The following is a 13,686-nucleotide window of genomic DNA, read 5'->3' as shown; positions in this document are numbered from 1 at the left end:
AAGTATGGACTTTGATTGACTTGCCCAATGATCGGCAAGCCATTGAGAAATGGATCTTCAAGAGGAAGACGGACGCTGATAGTAGTGTTACTATCTACAAAGCTAGAATTGTCGCAAAAGGTTTTCGACAAGTTCAAGGTGTTGACTACGATGAGAGTTTCTCACTCGTATCTATGCTTAAGTCTGTCCGAATCATGTTAGCAATTGCCGCATTTTATGAAATCTGGCAAATGGATAAACAAAACTGCATTCCTTAATGGATTTATTAAAGAAGAGTTGTATATGATGCAACCAGAAGGTTTTGTCAATCCTAAAGGTACTAACAAAATATGCAAGCTCCAGCGATCCATCTATGGACTGGTGCAAGCATCTCGAAGTTGGAATATACGCTTTGATAAGTTGATCAAAGCATATAGTTTTATACAGACTTGCGGTGAAGCCTGTATTTACAAGAAAGTGAGTGGGAGCACTACAACATTTCTGATAAGTATATGTGAATGACATATTGTTGATCGGAGATAATGTAGAATTATTCTGCAAAGCATAAAGGAAGTTGAAAGGAGTTTTTCAAAGAAAGACCTCGGTGAAGCTGCTTACATATTGAGCATCAAGATCTATAGAGATAGATCAAGACGCTTGATAAGTTTTTCAATGAGTACATACCTTGACAAGATTTTGAAGTAGTTCAAAATGGAACAGTCAAAAAGGAGTTCTTGCCTGTGTTACAAAGGTGTGAAGTTGAGTAAGACTCAAAACCCGACCACGGCAGAAGATAGAGAGAGAATGAAAGTCATTCCCTATGCCTCAGCCATAGGTTCTATAAAGTATGCCATGCTGTGTACCAGACCTATTGTATACCCTGCCCTGAGTTTGGCAAGGGAGTACAATAGTGATCTAGGAGTAGATCACTGGACATTGGTCAAAATTATCCTTAGTGGAATAAGGATATGTTTCTCGATTATGGAGGTGACAAAAGGTTCGTCGTAAAGGGTTACGTCGATGCAAGTTTTGACACTGATCCAGATGACTCTAAGTCTCAATCTGGATACATATTGAAAGTGGGAGCAATTAGCTAGAGTAGCTCCATGCAGAGCATTGTTGACATAGAAATTTGCAAAATACTTACGGATCTGAATGTGGCAGACCCGTTGACTAAACTTCTCTCACAAGCAAAACATGATCACACCTCAGTACTCTTTGGGTGTTAATCACATAGCGATGTGAACTAGATTATTGACTCTAGTAAACCCTTTGGGTGTTGGTCACATGTCGATGTGAACTATGGGTGTTAATCACATGGTGATGTGAACTATTGGTGTTAAATCACATGGCGATGTGAACTAGATTATTGACTCTAGTGCAAGTGGGAGACTGAAGGAAATATGCCCTAGAGGCAATAATAAAGTTATTATTTATTTCCTTATATCATGATAAATGTTTATTATTCATGCTAGAATTGTATTAACCGAAACATAATACATGTGTGAATACATAGACAAACAGAGTGTCACTAGTATGCCTCTACTTGACTAGCTCGTTGATCAAAGATGGTTATGTTTCCTAACCATAGACATGAGTTGTCATTTGATTAACGGGATCACATCATTAGGAGAATGATGTGATTGACTTGACCCATTTCCGTTAGCTTAGCACTTGATCGTTTAGTTTGTTGCTATTGCTTTCTTCATGACTTATACATGTTCCTATGACTATGAGATTATGCAACTCCCGTTTACCGGAGGAACACTTTGTGTGCTACCAAACGTCACAACGTAACTGGGTGATTATAAAGGTGCTCTACAGGTGTCTCCAAAGGGTACTTGTTGGGTTGGCGTATTTCGAGATTAGGATTTGTCACTCCGATTGTCGGAGAGGTATCTCTGGGCCCTCTCGGTAATGCACATCACTTAAAGCCTTGCAAGCATTGCAACTAATGAGTTAGTTGGGATGATGTATTACGACGAGTAAAGAGACTTGCCGGTAACGAGATTGAACTAGGTATTGAGATACCGACGATCGAATCTCGGGCAAGTAACATACCGATGACAAAGGGAACAACGTATGTTGTTATGCGGTCTGACCGATAAAGATCTTCGAAGAATATGTGGGAGCCAATATGAGCATCCAGGTTCCGCTATTGGTTATTGACCGGAGACGTGTCTCGGTCATGTCTACATTGTTCTCGAACCCGTAGGGTCCGCACGCTTAAGGTTTCGATGACAGTTATATTATGAGTTTATGAGTTTTGATGTACCGAAGTTAGTTCGGAGTCCCGGATGTGATCACGGACATGACGAGGAGTCTCGAAATGGTCGAGACGTAAAGATTGATATATTGGACGACTATATTCAGACATCGGAAAGGTTCCGAGTGATTCGGGTATTTTTTGGAGTACCGGAGAGTTACGGGAATACGTATTGGGCCTTATTGGGCCATACGGGAAAGAAGAAAAAGGGCCTCAAGGGTGGCCGCACCCCTCCCCTTGGTCTGGTCCGAATTGGACTAGGGAAGGGGGCGCGCCCCTCCTTCCTTCTCCTTTTCCCTTCCTCTTTTCCTATTCCATATGGGAGGTGGAATCCTACTAGGACTAGGGAGTCCTAGTAGGACTCCACACTTGGCGCGCCCCCTCCTAGGGCCGGCCTCCTCCTCCCTTGCTCCTTTATATACGGGTGCAGGGGGGCACCCCAAAGACACAACAATTGATCATTGATCTCTTAGCCGTGTGCGGTGCCCCCTTCCACCATAATCCTCGATAATATTGTAGCGGTGCTTAGGCGAAGCCCTGCGACGGTAGAACATCAAGATCGTCACCACGCCGTCGTGCTGACGGAACTCTTCCCCGACACTTTGCTGGATCGGAGTCCGGGGATCGTCATCGAGCTGAACGTGTGCTAGAACTCGGAGTGCCGTAGTTTCGGTGCTTGATCGGTCGGGCCGTGAAGACGTACGACTACATCAACCGCGTTGTCAATCGCTTCCGCTTTCGGTCTACGAGGGTACGTGGACAACACTCTCCCCTCTCGTTGCTATGCATCACCATGATCTTGCGTGTGCGTAGGAATTTTTTTGAAATTACTACGTTCCCCAACACACTCAAGCTTCATGAGAAAATCGAGCACCTCCAAGCCCAGATCTATGACCTGCAAAATCAAAACTGTGAGTATGAATATAGATTCAAGAGATGAGTTTGGCTGCAGATTTGAGGTTTCAGGAGACTCGATCATCCTTCTATGATGGTGAGCCTATGCCTTGGAAGAAGGACGACAAGCCTACGCCATCAACAAAACCATCAACTTCTTCACCAACAAAGGAGACATAATCACATGGGTATGGGCACTCCCCTTGGCAACTGCCAAGCTTGGGGGAGTGCCCCGGTATCGTATCACCATCACTTTTATCTTTACCGTTTTTCTTAGTTCGATCCTTTTGGTAATATCTTGATCTAGTAGAATATTTAGTATGATCTAGTTGTGAGTTTTGCTTTATGATCCTTCTATGTAATCGAGTCCTGTGAGCTATATATAATAAAGATTAGTGTTGAGTCAAGGGCTTGATTATTTTGCCATGATCTTGAGTGAATAAAAGAAAAAAAAGAAATAGAAAAAGAGATCATATGGATCTTATGGAGAGTAATGAGCTCACATAGAAAAAGTATGATGAATAAAAGTTGTTGAGAGTTGACAAACATAGTTTTGGTCATCGTTGCAATTAATAGGTAGTAATAAAGAAAGAGAGGTCTTCACATATAATACTATCTTGACATCTTTTATGATTGTGAGCACTCATTAAAATATGACATGCTAAAGAGTTGACGTTGGACAAGGAAGACAACGTAATGGGTTATGTTTTCTTACATCTGAGATATTATATTGTCATGGATCATCCAACATGATTGAGCTTGCCTTTCCCCCTCATGCTAGCCAAATTCATGCACCAAGTAGAGATACTACTTGTGCTTCCAAACACCTTAAACCAGTTTTTCCATGAGAGTCCACCATACCTACCTATGGATTGAGTAAGATCCTCCAAGTAAGTTGTCATCGGTGCAAGCAATAAAAATTGCTCTCTAAATATGTATGACTTATTAGTGTGGGAGAAAATAACTTTATACGATCGTGTGATATGGAAGAAATAAAAGCTACAGACTGCATAATAAAGGTCCATATCACAAGTGGCAATATAAAGTGACGTTCTTTCGCATTAAGATTTTGTGCATCCAACCATAAAAGCGCATGACAACCTCTGCTTCCCTCTGCGAAGGGCCTATCTTTACTTTATCTCCTACCTTACATAAGAGTCATGGTGATCTTCACCCTTCCTTTTTACATTTTATCTTTTGGCAAGCACAACATGTTGGAAAGATCCTGGTATATATGGCTAATTGGATGTGAGTTTTCATGAACTATTATTGTTGACATTACCCTTGAGGTAAAACGTTGGGAGGCAAAACTATAAGCCCCTATCTTTCTCTGTGTCCGATTAAAACTCCATACCCATAAGTATTGCGAGTGTAGCAATTGTGAAAGACTATATGATAGTTGAGTATGTGGACTTGCTGAAAAGCTCTTATATTGACTCTTTCCTATGTTATGATAAATTGCAATTGCTCCAATGACTGAGATTATAGTTTGTTAGTTTTCAATGAAGTTTATGATTCATACTTGAAATTGTGATTGAATTGTTACTCTAGCATAAGAGATCATATGACAAGAATTATATAAGTTGTGTTCTAAGAATGATCATGATGCCCTCATGTCCGTATTTTATTTTTATCGACACCTCTATCCTCTAAACATGTGGACATATTTTTCGATTTCGGCTTTCGCTTGAGGACAAGCGAGGTCTAAGCTTGGGGGAGTTGATACGTCCATTTTGCATCATGCTTTTATATCGATATTTATTGCATTATGGGCTTGTTATTACACATTATGTCACAATACTTATGCCTATTCTCTCTTATTTTACAAGGTTTACATAAAGAGGGAGAATGCCGGCAGCTGGATTCTGGGCTGGAAAAGGAGCAAATATTAGAGACCTATTCTGCACAGCTCCAAAAGTCCTGAAACTTCACGGAAACATTTTCAGAATATATAATAAATACTGAGCGCAAGAAGTTCACCAGGGGGGCCACACCCTGCCCACGAGGGTGGGGGCACGCCCTACCCCCTGGCGCCCCCTACCTCGTGGGCCCCCTGGTGGCCCTCCGATGGCCATCTTCTGCTATATGGAGTCTTTCGATGAGAAAAAAATCATAAGCCATCTTCCGGACGAACTCCGCCGCCACGAGGCAACCTTGGCGGAACCAATCTAGGGCTCTGGCGAGCTGTTCTGCCGGGGAAACTTCCCTCCGGGAGGGGGAAATCATCACCATCGTCATCACCAACGATCTCCTCTCATCGGGAGAGGGCAATCTCCATCAACATCTTCACCAGCACCATCTCCTCTCAAACCCTAGTTCATCTCTTGTATCCAATTCTTGTCTCAAAGTCCGGGATTGGTACCTGTGGGTTGCTAGTAGTGTTAATTACTCCTTGTAAGTTGATGCTAGTTGGTTTATTTGGTGGAAGATCATATGTTCAGATCCTATATGCATATTAATACCCCTCTGATTATGAACATGATATGCTTTGTGAGTAGTTACGTTTGTTCCTGAGGACATGGGAGAAGTCTTGCTATTAGTAGTCATGTGAATTTGGTATTCGTTCGATATTTTGATGAGATGTATGTTGTCTCTCCTCTAGTGGTGTTATGTGAACGTCGACTACATGACACTTCACCATTATTTGGGCCTAGAGGAAGGCATTGGGAAGTAATAAGTAGATGATGGGTTGCTAGAGTGACAGAAGCTTAAACCCTAGTTTATGCGTTGCTTCGTAAGGGGCTGATTTGGATCCATATGTTTCATGCTATGGTTAGGTTTACCTTAATACTTTTGTTGTAGTTGCGGATGCTTGCAATAGAGGTTAATCATAAGTGGGATGCTTGTCCAAGTAAGGACAATACCCAAGCACCGGTCCACCCACATACCAAATTATCAAAGTACCGAACGCGAATCATATGAACGTGATGAAAACTAGCTTGACGATATTCCCATGTGTCCTCGGGAGCGCTTTTCTCTATATAAGAGTTTGTCCAGGCTTGTCCTTTGCTACAAAAAGGATTGGGCCACCTTGCTGCACTTTATTTACTTTTGTTACTTGTTGCTCGTTACAAATTATCTTATCATAAAACTATCTGTTACCTATAATTTCAGTGCTTGCAGAGAATACCTTGCTGAAAACCGCTTATCATTTCCTTCTGCTCCTCGCTTGGGTTCGACACTCTTACTTATCGAAAGGACTACGATAGATCCCCTATACTTGTGGGTCATCACGATCCCCACTTTGATTTGCTCGGGACACGGAGCAGCGGCACGACGGCCCAGACATGAGATGCTCTTCGTCCTGAACTGGCTCGGTCGATCGGTCCTCCTCCGGGTGGGAGCAGCGCCCACAAGGCCTCTCCTCGGGTGCCGAGTCCTATCGCCTGGCAGTACCAATCAGTTCAAACTACCGGGCGGGCGTGGGTGCGCACGAGCCGCCGGGGTATCCCCGCCCTGCCTGGTTTGAGCTGGGAGCGCGCGAAAAGTACTCGCCCAAGGAAGGTGGTGGAGAGGTTTCCACGGTGAAACCATCTCTCTTTTCCGGCGGAGAATGGCCTATCTAGCGGCGGTGGGCAGCACCGGGATCGGCAGGGTGGCGGCAGGGCGCGCGGGGGTGGGCGAATCTGGACGATTGTCTTGACTTTTGGCCTGACAGTGTGGCCCAGACGTGGGTTTCCCTTCCGCCGGAGCCCCTGAGCGCCCCCCCCCCCTCAGTGTGCTTGGTTCGGCCTGGGATCATTGGGCCCAAAACGGGCCGAGTCGGCGGATTTCGGCATCTTGGGGGCGCGACTGCGGGTTTTTTTCGGTGCCGGCGTGAAAAAAGTCGCCCTGGGGGGCCTGTTGGGGGCGCGGCTGGAGATGCTCTTATGTTGCTGCTGCAAATATACTATGTTTGTTGCTTAATATGCTGATTTTTCCTGCTGCTATTGTTGTAATATGCTCATTTTTTCTATCAAAAGCTGAGGTTTTCACTGACTACTCGCGGGGACGGGTCCCCGTGGGTTTTGTAAACCCGATGGGCTTAGGGGGCGGGCAAAAACTGCCCCCGTGCACGGGAACGGGGACGGGCTTGCGATTTTCTCGTGGGGACGGGTTTGGAAAAGCAAAACTCGATGGGTTTCGTCCCCGTTGTCATCTTGATGTGTGGTACACTTCCTTTCCAATTATTAAATTGCACGTAGAAATTGTTGATTTACTCCTTGTCTGAACGATAAGGATGAACCCAAGCGACCAGCCCCCTCCCCCCCCCCTCCCCCTTCCACTCATGCTCATCCCCTCGCGCTAGCCAGCGTAGGCTGGATCCCACTGCAGGTCGCCCGCTTCGCCTGAATCGAGCGGCCGCCGCATACTCTATCTTTCGACCAGCCCCCATTCGTTCTTGTGTCGAGCGATTTCTCTCTTCTCTCACATTTTTCTTTGAGGGGTGAGCGATTTTTTCTTGAGATATTCCATCAGAATTCTCTTTTATGTGGTTAGTCACTAGTAATTTAAAAATATAATACTGCCTCCATTCCTAATATAAGTCCTAATAGAGATTTTAATATGGATTACATATAGATGTATATAGACATAGTTTAGAGTGTAGATTCACTTATTTTGCACCGTATGTGGTCCATATTGGAACCTCTAAAAATACTTATATTTAGGAATGGATGGAGTAGATTAACTGTGATGTGAGTCAAAACAACTGTTTTTTCTTTGGTCATAATATTTGTTGCATGCACTTTATTATGTCTTTTTCTAGAGGTCAATTGATGACTTGTTGAACCTTGACATCATCTATCCCTTTGACCACAGTGTGGACCACCTGCTGGTATGCGGTCAAGATGTCTTAATGGAGAAGTTTTATTTCTCTTTGACTCTATATATACGATACGTCGTTCCTTCTCCTGTAACATTATATATCATTCCTTGGGCCTCGCCGGGTGTGGAATTCAAGAATGGACAAGCAGTCTGTCACAGCTTGTTTTGTGGTGATACTTGTGCTCTTAGGAAGCAGTATGAGTGCAGGTATGTGCTAGCTATTGTTTTTCTGAAGTAGGTTTCTTATGGAATAGGTTATTTTTTAGGAATAACCTATCAAAACATGTAGTAGTATATTTCAAGATCGTAATACCAGAAGTTTTCTTAAATATGATGTTGGCGCGCATTTTTTTATGTGTCCTTGAGGCATGCATATTATGTGTTACCAGTTATGCAATAGTGTAACATGGTATGTTGTTACAATTGATGTCTTGCTATTATTATAACATGGTATATCTAACCCTTAATTTATTTGGGATGCACAGAGATCTGTGAGAGAACGGGCAATATATTGACCATATGCACCAATTCTATCTGCGCGCGGCTCTGTCATCTGGATGCAGAGGCATCTAAGAGAAAACTCGCGCATTACTCGTGCGCTGGGACGGTCTTCAGCTTTTGCAACTGCAAAGTTTGCACCATTTTATAGAAGTTGGATAGACATTTACTATGCCAAGTGCACTTGAAGTGTTGATTTAATAATTGGGCACTTTGTATCCTGGAGTCGCATAGTTATGTTTGGATTTAGTTATTAATAATAGTCTCAGTCTCTTTAGCGAATAGGCTGAATTTCATAGAGTATTACTCCTTGTCGAATTCTTATATCGTGCTTTGCCTTTTTGAACGCTTGAAGTATATGGATGGCTTAGCTACTCCCAATGTGGCGAATTCCCTTTCCTATTGCCTTGTTTTTTTCGTACTCTGATTCTTCATGTGGTGTTTCCTGGCCTGTGATTTGACCGAGTCAATTAGTCATTGTTTTTCTGCGGTTTGAGACGCTGACTCGGTGTTGGGCGCCGGGTTAGACTCGTAAAAGGTTTGTCGGGATCTCGTGGCTTACGTTGCGTGCCTTTGTGCTTTCTTCACATATTTGACCTACACATTGACGATGTCTAATTAATTTCAATTCATGTGTCGTTGTGTTTACCAATTCAGGCTGTGCTTTCTGTCTGTTGTTATAATTTGTGTTTGAAGTTACCGTGGTTCTTCTTCCATGATAAGACAATTATCGTCTCGGTTCGTTTTTCCTTTCTTTTTTATTGTTTTTTTTTATGGTGTTTTCTTTGTGCTTTTTTGAAAAAAATAGAATATTTATTGCATCATTATTTCTCGTTTTTTTTTGGTACTTTTTTTTGTTTTTTTTTTTTTTTTATTTGTTAAGTCTGTTTTTTTGCTTTCTTTTTTTTTCTTCTTTTTATTTATTCTTCTTATTGTTGGTATCTTGGTGTTGTTTTCACTTTTATCTTTTTTTAGTTTGCTTTTTTTGTTTGTTGCTCTTTTGTTGTTTGAATTCATGTATTAGTTTATTATCAATGTTTCCTTGCCAAGAAATTTCAACTAAAATGGCAAACTATCATTCCTCCCTTACTACTATATTTCCTCTTTAAATAATTAATCAACTTTTGTTATTCGTATCGTCTTTTGATCATCTTCTGTCAACTCTATTTTATTATTGTGCTCGTTGGTCTTTTGCTTTTACTATCCTATATGATTCGTGGACATTGGATGTTAGGTCCTAATTTACGCCATAGCTTCATAGTATGTAGCCTCTCTATCATGGGTTAATATCTTCCACATGTCTGTACGCTTTTTTGGGTTTTTTCCTGCCAGTGTTTTATGTTATAATGTTTTGTGTTTTTAGGTTTTTTGCCCATTTTTGTAATCTACTTAATCCTTTTTTACTTTTTTCGCCAATATTTAGTATACTATGTTTCGGTTCTTTTTGGTTCGTTTTGTTCTTTTTTTTTATATTTTTATGCGAGATTTAGGATATTATGATTGTTTCTTTTTTTTTTGTTTTTATTTATGATCTATTTGTCTTCTCGGTCTCATTTGTTTTCGGTTGACGTCTTTAATCTTCTTTACTTTCTTATTAAAATATAATATTTTTTTGGTATTAGTTTCTTTGTCTGTTGTTGCCATTCATATTGTATTTTTTAAATCATTTGGGTGTTTGTGGTTTTTTTTTTTTGTTTGTTTTTGGGTTTGGTGTTTTGAAGTGATGTCGCGTAGCATGCCGAATCAATTTGGATGAATATGTTAAGGAATATTAATCCCACCACAACAGACTTATTTGTTGGGTGGGGGGGGGGCAAAAATTTTTTATTATTGTTCCATTATAAAATTAAGATTTTTACTGCATCGTAGTGAATCTTGACTAAAATAGTCGAATATATTTATTTTGATGACTTTTGAATTGAATCACATGGGCAATTCGAGAGGTTCCGGATTTTTCATTTGACAAACTAGAGCGTCACTATTTTAAATTTTTATGTATGTTAGTGAGTTGACGGTGAGTTAAATTACCTGTGCAATGTTAAATTATTCCATTTTTTTTTGAGATAGTGGATGGTTTTTTTTTGGTTTTGTTTTCGTTTGTTCGAATCAGTTTATAAGTTGAGCGATTAATTGTTAATTACTAAGTGTCAGGGCTCTGGAAGTCGTGGTGGTTTCACGTCTGTGGCTGGACCTTCTTCTGTTTCTTGAGGACATTCTGTATTGTTTTGTGGGTTGTTTTGTTTTTTGGTAACGACGGCCATTGGCAGTTTCAAATATTTTTATTGTGTATCGTGCGTTTGAGGTGAGGAACTATGGTTATTTACTTCCTGAATCATAGAACTGGAATATCCTTTATGTTGTAATTAGTTGTTATTGAGATTTACTATTAGCACTTCACCAAAATCTTGAACTGATGGGTAATAGTTGTGGTTCTAGGAGAATACGATCTTAGAGCTTTGCTTAGAGAGATGGGAGTATCCGTGGTACCAACAGAAGAAAGTCTTTTGACATGCTTATCGACGTTTAATGTGATAAATAATGTTATGTGGTCATTGATAGTCAGTTTAAATTTATTGCTAGAGGTAATAGTTATCTCGGTCTTCATTCGTCTTATAATATTAGTACCTTATATGATATTCACTTTTTGGTGACGTTATTATCGTTGGCTGTATATTATTTTAGTCCATAGGAAATTCTCTATTTTTAAGTGTTCTTTATATTATAAGAGATTATTGTTCGTATTTTAGAATGCTTAGATATCTCTATTTTTTTCTTATCTCTCTCTTTTTCCTCTCTTTTTTTTTTTCCTTTTCCGTTTTTTATTTTTTGTTTTTTGTTTTTATAGTTTGTTTGTGGTGGGTTTTTTGGCGAAGATTTAGAGGAGGAAAAATGGGTTCTGCTTCTATACTGAAAATCTCCGCCTTCCTAAATATTAAGACGCTTTTAGATTTCACTAGACTATTTATACAGAAGTCCGTATTATCATTAGGTTCCATAGTGAATATCTATAAGAAGTATGGTACTGTTTTGAGAGTAGTGTGGTTTGGTTGTGTGGTCGGGGGCTGTTATTTTGAGATGAATGGGGATAACATTTCTCTAGCAGATAAATTAAACCTGATATCATGGACAATAACATTTTTATCATCCGTGTTGATGTCAAGATTTTCTGTTGTAGGATACTCATCTTCTAGATTAAGATTCGTTTATTCCTCTGCAACAACTATTGTTGATTTTTTTTGAAGTGCTTGTTCTCTTACAAACTAATCAATGGATCATTTCTATGATTAGTAGCTAAATACCTGTGTTTTCCTACAGGATAAAACAATATTTGAATAATGGTGGCGTGTTACCGAATGTCCTCAAAGACACGATTAGAGCCCTCGACCTTAAGTAATCACATTAATGACTCAACTTTCAAACTGATTCGACAAAGAAAAATCCCTATTTAAATGGAACTAATTAATTGCACAGGTAATTAACTTGTCTTACTAATTAATTTTAATAGTGGTCTTATTTTCAAATCGATTCGGCTCTCGAATTGCCATGTGATTAATTCAGTGCACTAATTACTTGATTTTTAGATGGATTCGGTGCAGTAAAATCTTAATTTAAATGGAACTAATTAATTGCACAAATAATTCACTGTTTGGTGGATTAATTTCTTAATTTCCAAATTGATTCGGTGCTCGGTTTCATATTATTTTCACATTAATGGCCGAACGACTACATACACATCTTTTTTTAATAGTAGAGATTAGAGATCACCATGATCGATTCCTTTTCGTAACAATGTTACTAAATTTGGCAGATAAAAAAGGATTAAGTAGATTAGTGGGCTAAAAACCACTTTAACTAAACTGGCAGGATAAAAAGAGTCGGTGTGGAAGATTTAACCTGAATGGAGGCAATACTATGAGCTTGCGTATAGGCCTGTGCCGATTCTGATAGTACGCCGAGCACATAATAATAGGTTGATATGATATGATTTGATTTGGATATGAGTAGTGGAAGGAAAGAAACGTTTGCATTTTAGTTGAAATTTTCTGAAGATTTGATTTGAATGAGTTAATGTTTGACGTTGTTTTGAGAAAGTGCTGACTTGATTGAGTTAATGCATGCGTCAAATGTGTCGGTCCATATGGGGAAGCAAAAGGCCGCCAACAACCACTTACGAGTTACGGCCGATGACAAATTGACCTCGGCATCCGGCCAGGAACACACATGAGTATGAGTACGAAAACCAAGGCCTCACCTGAACAGGGAATTCGCCATTGGAGCTGCTAGCCATATTACTAGTCGTTCAAACGGACAGCGATATGGATTGAAGGGAGTAATAACTCTATGAATTTCGCCTTTCGCTGAGACTAGACATATTATTATCACTTCCAAACATAACTATGCGACTCCAGGATACAAAGTGCCCAATTATTAAATCAACACTTCAAGTGCACTTGGCATAGTAAATGTCTATCCAACTTCTATAAAATGGTGCAAACTTTGCAGTTGCAAAAGCTGAAGACCGTCCCAGCGCACGAGTAATGCGCGAGTTTTCTCTTAGATGCCTCTGCATCCAGATGACAGAGCCGCGCGCAGATAGAATTGGTGCATATGGTCAATATATTGCCCGTTCTCTCACAGATCTCTGTGCATCCCAAATAAATTAAGGGTTAGATATACCATGTTATAATAATAGCAAGACATCAATTGTAACAACATACCATGTTACACTATTGCATAACTGGTAACACATAATATGCATGCCTCAAGGACACATAAAAAAATGCGCGCCAACATCATATTTAAGAAAACTTCTGGTATTACGATCTTGAAATATACTACTACATGTTTTGATAGGTTATTCCTAAAAAATAACCTATTCCATAAGAAACCTACTTCAGAAAAACAATAGCTAGCACATACCTGCACTCATACTGCTTCCTAAGAGCACAAGTATCACCACAAAACAAGCTGTGACAGACTGCTTGTCCATTCTTGAATTCCACACCCGGCGAGGCCCAAGGAATGATATATAATGTTACAGGAGAAGGAACGACGTATCGTATATATAGAGTCAAAGAGAAATAAAACTTCTCCATTAAGACATCTTGACCGCATACCAGCAGGTGGTCCACACTGTGGTCAAAGGGATAGATGATGTCAAGGTTCAACAAGTCATCAATTGACCTCTAGAAAAAGACATAATAAAGTGCATGCAACAAATATTATGACCAAAGAAAAAACAG

General features: G+C 40.2%; 2 protein-coding genes across 2 annotated transcripts; one reads left to right on the top strand and one right to left on the bottom strand.

Moving 5' to 3' along the window:
* Positions 1–8,051: 8,051 nt before the first annotated feature.
* Positions 8,052–8,669, top strand: LOC125537238. The gene is made up of 2 exons (XM_048700545.1): positions 8,052–8,152; positions 8,431–8,669. The coding sequence occupies exons 1-2, from the start codon at positions 8,083–8,085 to the stop codon at positions 8,592–8,594; spliced, it is 234 nt and encodes a 77-aa protein (XP_048556502.1). The 5' UTR covers positions 8,052–8,082; the 3' UTR covers positions 8,595–8,669.
* Positions 8,670–12,704: 4,035 nt separating this feature from the next.
* Positions 12,705–13,464, bottom strand: LOC125537231. The gene is made up of 2 exons (XM_048700538.1): positions 13,364–13,464; positions 12,705–13,085 (listed from the first exon to the last, which is right to left on the bottom strand). Exons 1-2 carry the CDS (start codon positions 13,431–13,433, stop codon positions 12,922–12,924), a joined length of 234 nt encoding a protein of 77 aa, XP_048556495.1. The 5' UTR covers positions 13,434–13,464; the 3' UTR covers positions 12,705–12,921.
* Positions 13,465–13,686: the final 222 nt, after the last annotated feature.

This window comes from Triticum urartu, chromosome 1 (genome assembly GCF_003073215.2).
Source record: "Triticum urartu cultivar G1812 chromosome 1, Tu2.1, whole genome shotgun sequence".
NCBI classification, from domain to species: domain Eukaryota; kingdom Viridiplantae; phylum Streptophyta; class Magnoliopsida; order Poales; family Poaceae; genus Triticum; species Triticum urartu.
The sequence above is the reverse complement of the archived record's forward strand: the minus strand, read 5'-3'. Positions and strand labels throughout refer to the sequence as shown.

What these genes read in the sequence shown, in the direction of transcription:
- LOC125537238 (XM_048700545.1), top strand. Translation starts at nt 8,083, where the DNA reads ATGGACAAGCAGTCTGTCACAGCTTGTTTTGTGGTGATACTTGTGCTC. An exon ending in AGGAAGCAGTATGAGTGCAG is followed by an intron (nt 8,153 to 8,430) that starts GTATGTGCTAGC and finishes TGGGATGCACAG; the next exon opens with AGATCTGTGAGAGAACGGGC.
- LOC125537231 (XM_048700538.1), bottom strand. Translation starts at nt 13,433, where the DNA reads ATGGACAAGCAGTCTGTCACAGCTTGTTTTGTGGTGATACTTGTGCTC. An exon ending in AGGAAGCAGTATGAGTGCAG is followed by an intron (nt 13,086 to 13,363) that starts GTATGTGCTAGC and finishes TGGGATGCACAG; the next exon opens with AGATCTGTGAGAGAACGGGC.